This window comes from Ostreococcus tauri (genome assembly GCF_000214015.3).
Source record: "Ostreococcus tauri WGS project CAID00000000 data, contig chromosome 08, whole genome shotgun sequence".
NCBI lineage: Eukaryota > Viridiplantae > Chlorophyta > Mamiellophyceae > Mamiellales > Bathycoccaceae > Ostreococcus > Ostreococcus tauri.
The window spans coordinates 81,558-88,136 of record NC_014433.2 but is presented as its reverse complement, the minus strand read 5'-3'; the positions used below and the strand labels follow the sequence as shown (position 1 = coordinate 88,136).

Here is a 6,579-nt window from a genome sequence, read left to right as displayed (position 1 = left end):
CGCCACCGTGTCGAATATCCGAAACAGCGCCCGCTCCGCCGTCGTCACCGGCACATCCGACCCATCGCCGTCATCCATCATCAACTCTTCCCCGCTCGCCACGAGCACGACTCGCTCGTCCGCCCCTCGCGTCGTCGGCGCCACCTTGACCCTCGCCCCCGTCTCCGCCCGCAGCGCCTTGATCACCCGTCCCTCCTTCCCGATCACTCTCCGCGCCCGCGACCGTTCCACGCGCATCGTCCCACGCCTCGCCCGGCGCGTCGCCTCGCGCACGCGTCGGCGCACCGCGCGCGCGGTGGACGCCCACGACCGCGCGCGCGCGCGCGCGGCGGCGTCGTCGGTCGTCGCGCGCGCCATGCGCGCGTGGATGTCGCGACGATGGCGGTCGTGCGCGCATGGGAACACACGTGCGCGGCCGCGGGCGTCGACGGCACACCCCGTCGACGCGCGCGCGAGGCCACGCCCGCGGTCGTCCATGGACGCGTCGCGCGCGCGTCGACCCCGGCGCGGCGCGCGCGTGGGCGAACGAGGGAACGATCGACGACGAATGATGATTCGCATCGGATGCGTCGCGCTGGCGACGCTGGCGACGACGGCGCGCGCGGTGACGCACGCGCGCGTGGGCGCGGTGACGTCGGTGAGCGTGACGTGCGCGGACGGGTCGAGGGCGACGACGTTCGAGTTTGAGCAGACGGAGGGGCCGACGACGGCGACGTGCGCGTTCGTCCCGAGCGCCGCGGCGCGCGCGGCGGAGCGGACGGATGCGAACGCGACGGAGAAGTGGGCGGCGTACGAGGAGCGGCGGGATAACGCGGAGATATTTGTGGCGAATTTAAGAGGGATCGATGATGAAAAGGTGGAGGAGGCGTTGGGGTTGAACGCGAGCGCGTACGCGGCGTACGAGGAGGCGACGGCGCTGAACGCGAGCGCGTACGCGGCGTTGGAGACGGCGTTGGAGACGGCGGAGAGCGCGACGGCGGTGCTAGTGTCGCAAACGAGTGGGTCGGTGCGGACGTATTCGTGCGCTGTGCCGCCGGGTGATGGGGGATTGTTTGCCGTCGTCGCGCGCTCGAGCGAGTCGGCGGGCTTCGTGGACGTCACGAAGCCGGATAGCACGAAGACGATTCGGCGGACAAAGCTAGAGGAGTATTGGCCGAAATCAGGGCCGGCGACCGGTGGAACGATCGTTCACTTTCGCGGACGAGGATTCGGCGATGTTGCGAGTGGGGGCATGAATTGCTCCATACCAAACGGTAACTCTGAGCTGGTAACGGCGGCGCAGTTACGTTCGGACGGCACGGTGACGTGCGAGACGTCGTCGCAGTCAGGCGTTGTGGACATTAAGCTCGTATACCCGGATTCGTGCTTCGAGACGGCACAGTTTCTGTACTATCAGAATCCCGAGCCACTATTGGTGCTGCCGCGAAACGTGCCTCGTTTCGGCAGCAGCAACTTCAGCGTCTACGCGTCGAACATATTTTTCGCTCAGGAGTACGGTCCGGGTGGAAACGACGCGACACACGCGGGTAAAGTTAATGTGACGTGCGCGATTGGCATGGGAACGTCGTCGAACGAAACCGCGAGCGCCGTCGCGGTGTTTCCGGGAGAGGCGGAGGCTGATACTCAAAAGATTACGTGTATGATTCCAGACATGACGGTACCGAACGGCACGCACGACGTGCGTGTATCGTTCAACGGCCAGCAATATATGCTCCCAGCCCTGCTCGCGACGAAACCGAGCTCGGTGTCCATCACGACGCAAGGGCCGACTTTGCGAACGAAGCATTATTTCTCAGAGACTCAAAACGGAAACGAACAGGCGCGCCTCATCAAGGTCCCGGTGGAACTCGTGGGTGAAAACAAACGCTTGGTGAGCGTTGATGTGAACGTAACGTACGGTGGGATTTCCGCCAGACCTGGATCGAGCGGCGATTCTCTGCTGATCCAAATTCAACACGACGACGCGAGAGACGACGAGACGAGCGTGAGCGGTGATTACGATTTCATGATTTACCCTCGGACTTTGCACTGGGTACCGGGAGATAATGCCGAGACACACGTGTACGTCAAGATTATCAACGATAACGTTCACGAGAGCGCGCTTGAGGCGCTCACAATCACTCTCGTGAACGCCGTGAACGCCGACATCGAAACGGATGTCAAGAGCAGGTCCGCAGTCGTGAACATTGCAGACGACGACGACGCGCCGTTGTTTGCGGTGCGACCGCGAAACGTAGTGCGTCCACCCAAATACCGCGACAGTCAGATCGTTGCGAAGATCCCCGTGCACCAGGTAGGTGGTGGTCGCTTCGCACTGCCTGCCGTTGTGGATTACGCCATCGTGACCAGCGGTGGTCCGTTCGCCGCAGTCGCTGGATCGCATTACGTCGACGCCACGGGTCGGCTGACGTGGAATCCGGAGGATTATAACAAAACAAAGTACGCTGAGGTCGAACTTAAGTGGGCCAATATCCCACCCGAGGCGAGTTTGAGACTTCACGTCAACCTCACGGCTGTGAGCGACGCGCGAGTGGAGCACATTCCGAGTGGTTTCAACGAAAGCGAAGAAGCTGCGCTATTCATCTTTGGTGTGCACGAGGGATCTTGCCCGCCGGGAACACGACGGAACGACGCAAGCACGTACAAGGCACCGCCCCCCTTGGCACCGCGACCGAATCCACCTCCACCTTCTCCGCCGCCTCCCGCGGCTAGCATTGACTCCGCCATTCTGGGATTGTCTATCGTTGCGAACACAACGGCATCGGTTTCGAGTGTGTTCCCGTCGATTCCACCGGGGATCAAGCTTGAACCGCCGTTCGCCCCGACGGTGTACGCGTACACTGCGACGGTACCAGCGCAGGTGGCCGGCGTTCAGGTGTTCTACCAGCTTCGACAATCGACGGGTTCGGTATCCGCCCGTCGCTTACTCGCTCCGAGTTTGGTGTCGATGAGGTATTTTGCCTTATCCACTGGATCAAACTTGATTCGTTTGGTGTCGAACTCACCGAATGGTCAAGCAACCGACACGTACAGATTCACTATCACACGAGAAACTCTGAAAACTCCACCTCCATCGCCGCCACCGTCGCCGCCGTCGCCGCCACCACCACCAAGCCCACCTCCGTGGAGTAAACCGCCGCCGCCACCACCTGAAGGACATCTTACGGCGCCGCCAGCGCCACCTGCACCGCCTGCGCCGATACCGCGTCCCGACGAGCCGAAGGACTACAGCGCGTGTGAGTACTGCCTTGCTGGGACTTTCGCGGACGTCGAAAATTCCATGACTTGCGCTCCGTGCGCTCCTGGTACCGCGACTGCAACGGCAATATCTAAATCGTGCGATTTATGTCCTATTGGCACGTACAGTCCGAACAATGGGGCAACGCATTGTCGAGATTGTCCTGAAGATACATATGCGGACACGACTGGATCCCTTCTGTGCGCACAGTGTCCGGCTGATCGAACCACTGCAGCGGGCAAGGCGTCGAATTGCACCGTGCCGATCGTCCAAGTGATGCGGAACCATCCAGATGTATACTACGTCGACGTATACTTCGGTATCTCGTTTTATCAAGCGGGAGGATCGCTGAGTAATTTCGCACAAAACGTCGGCATCAACGCCGAAGCCGAGGACGCGTTTGTACGCGCAGTGTCCATCGATATTGCCAACAAGTTCAACGTCACGCGCGGTGCGATCACGGTCAGTGCAAGTTCTCCAGGGTCGAGCGCGACTCTAAGCGGGAGACGACTGCTGCAGAACCAAGTGTCCATTCCGTGTTCTACGGCTGAGAATTGTGTACGCGCCATTGCTGCCAAAGTGACGATGCAAGCGACAGACGTACTAAGACTTGGCGTTTCAAGAGATTACGCGACCACGACTTCTTTGATCGAAGCGAGCCAAGCAAAAGCGAAGGGCATCGTGGAGTCGATGATAGCTAACCCCGTGTCGTTCTTCGCCCTGACATTGAGTGGGTTTGGAAACGGTGTGACCATGAATGTGTACGCAAACGCTCAGACATCTGTTTACGTCGAGAAGAAACCCACGCTGCCTCGGACAACGAAGAACGTGTTTGGTAGCACCAACGTGGCACTCATTATGGTCGTTTCGTTGATTGGGATCATGCTGTGCGTTGTCGGTCGTATCTGGTACTCCCGCGTTGCGGCGAAACGCACACTCTATCGTATCGAGCAAGAGTTACTCGCAGCCGAACAGAGCCAAGCTGTCGGTAAAATCGTGTCATCCACCAAAATGAACCGAACGTCAGGCGTGCAGAAGATGGCACAGAAGTCCCGTTCGCTTAAGAAAGCTGAGCCGAAGCAGCGTAAAGATGGCACCGCGGTGCCGAAGAGGACTATTCAGATGCGCGAACAGAGTCAAATCACGCTCGCAAACATGGCGAGATTTAAGGAGAAGCGTCAGGAGTCATCCATTGAGTCAATGTGGGCAGCTCGAGGGGAAAGGCGCACCTTTCTTTAATTTAAAAAATCTTTTGTTGTAATACCAGTACGATCGACTAGTCGGTTTTACCGGCTTTCGCCTGCTTGCGCTTCTCATTCAATTTTGCCTTTGAGTCCATGTACGCGCGCGCCGTGTTCAACATTTTGAACGCCTCAGTCGCGGCTGCGGAATTTTCGTGCTTATCCGGGTGAATATATAGGGATAGTCGCTTGAAAGCATCGCGAGCGGCCACATCACCTTTACCGTCGCTGGATAAGTCACCCTCCTTTGCCGGTTTCACCGCGCACAGCTCAGGATCTTTGGCGCCTAGACGAGCGCACACTTTCGCCGGAGGCACGCCAAAGGACATTTGTCGCCGCAAATCTTTGCGTGCTGCTAATAGCGAGTCACAAATCTTTCCAACGCGACTATTCCCTTGATTTTTCGTGCACGCTGCCGTCAACTGCGCGTCGATATCGGACTCTGACTTGCTCTCGCGAAAGTCTTGCAGAAACCCAACGCAAACTCCGCAGCTCCCGCTCGTTTCCTCTGATAGACCGCGTCCGTCCGAACCAAACAAGATGCATCTGTGCACGCCACCTTTCTTGACACCGTCCGCGCTCGTGCCGTACACGCCGCACTTCAAGACACGCTCGACGTGCTGACGAGCCTCTGCCTGCCACGCTTTTGCTCGAGCATCAGCCTCGAGCTTTCGCTTGAGCTCCGCCTTTTCCGCCGCCGCCCTTTGCTTTGCCTTTAGCATCTTCGCCTTTTCGCGAGCGCTCCGAACTCTCCTCCAATCTTCGAGCTCTCTCTTTGCCTCGGCGTACCAAAAGTGCCCGATTAGAAGCGCGAAGAGCACGATAACGACGGCTACGATGACTCCCCAAACGACGCCCATGCGCTTCTCGCTGGAACGCCGCATCTGTTTCACGAATCGTTCTTCGTTATGATTAATGGCGCACGTGGAGAGATAGCCGGTTCGCGAGACTTGTTTGGCACCATCGAGCAAGCGCACGACGTCGTCGTGACCGTACTTCGCCGCCAGATCTGCCGCTGTTGCGCCCGGCAGCAGACTTCCTCGATTTCGAGTCCTCGCGCGTAACTGCGCACCGGCGCTCACCAACCGAACGATCACCTCCGAACGCCCGTCCATCGCGGCGACGTGAAGAGGGGTGTATCCATCGTCGTTCATGACGTCCACATCCGCGCCAGACGCGCACAGCGCCGCCGCCGATCTCCCGTCTCTCGCCCGATGCAGCGCGCTGCGTCCGACGCCGTCGCGCGCGTCACAATCGACCCCGCACCCGAGCAGCGCCTCCGATGCCCACCCATCGCCGCGATCGCACGCCAAGTGTAGCGCATTTGAGCCATCGCCTCGACGCTGCGTCCCATCGGCGCCCTCTCGCAATAAAATCTCGATGACCCTTCGTTCCCGCGCCTCGTGCAGTGGCGTCGATCCAGCGACGTCTCGCGCGTTCACATCAACCCTTCGCCCCTCCGACGCGCCAAAGAATCGCCCGTACACCTTATACGCATCTATAATCTTCCTCGCCGCGTCGGCGTGTCCGTTCTTCGCCGCCTCGTGCAGCGGCGTCCGCCCGCTCCGACATCGCGCCTCCGGCTCGGCGCCGACGCTCAGCAACGCCTCCACCCCCCCCGCGCTCCCACTCGCCGCCGCGTGGTGCAGCGCGCGGCGTCCATCCTCTCCCACCACCGCGTTCACGCTCTCCGGTCGCTCTCTCGCCGCTCGCATCGTCTCGTTCACGTCGCCCGCCGCCGCGCTCCGCGCGAGCGCCCGCGCGCTCGAATCCCCCCACCCACGCCCCTCCGTCCCCGCCCGTCGCCGAACGGCGCCACCGCCGAGCGCGGCATCACCCAACGGACTCGCCGTCGCGCGCGCGGGCGCCGCCGCGGGCGCGAGCGACGGCGCGAGCGGATTCAAAAATCCAACCGGCGTCGAGCGCACGGGCATCTTTCGCCCGTCCCACGCGCGCGCCGCGTCCCCGCGCCCGTCGCGCGTCGCGTCACCGACCGACGCGCGTCGTTCGACGTCGCGCGCGCGATCGCGCGCGATGCGCGCGCGGTGGCGGCGACGCGACGACCTTGCCGCGCGCGCGCGAAACGAATGTACACACTTC

The 6,579-nt window shown here is 61.1% G+C and overlaps 3 protein-coding genes across 3 annotated transcripts; 1 reads left to right on the top strand and 2 right to left on the bottom strand.

The window, feature by feature from the left end:
- On the bottom strand, positions 1-237 carry OT_ostta08g00540 (K Homology domain, type 1; the record flags this gene model as incomplete). The annotated part of the gene is made up of 1 exon (XM_003080574.2): positions 1-237. A coding segment is annotated over one exon (237 nt), but the record flags the coding sequence as incomplete, so codon positions are not given.
- Positions 238-475: 238 nt separating this feature from the next.
- Positions 476-4,477, top strand: OT_ostta08g00530 (Insulin-like growth factor binding protein,N-terminal; the record flags this gene model as incomplete). The annotated part of the gene is made up of 1 exon (XM_003080573.2): positions 476-4,477. One exon carries the CDS (start codon positions 476-478, stop codon positions 4,475-4,477), a length of 4,002 nt encoding a protein of 1,333 aa, XP_003080621.2.
- A 37-nt stretch (positions 4,478-4,514) lies between these two features.
- OT_ostta08g00520 (Ankyrin repeat) lies at positions 4,515-6,413 on the bottom strand (the record flags this gene model as incomplete). Its single annotated transcript, XM_003080572.2, has 1 exon — positions 4,515-6,413. One exon carries the CDS (start codon positions 6,411-6,413, stop codon positions 4,515-4,517), a length of 1,899 nt encoding a protein of 632 aa, XP_003080620.1.
- Between the last annotated feature and the right edge of the window lie 166 nt (positions 6,414-6,579).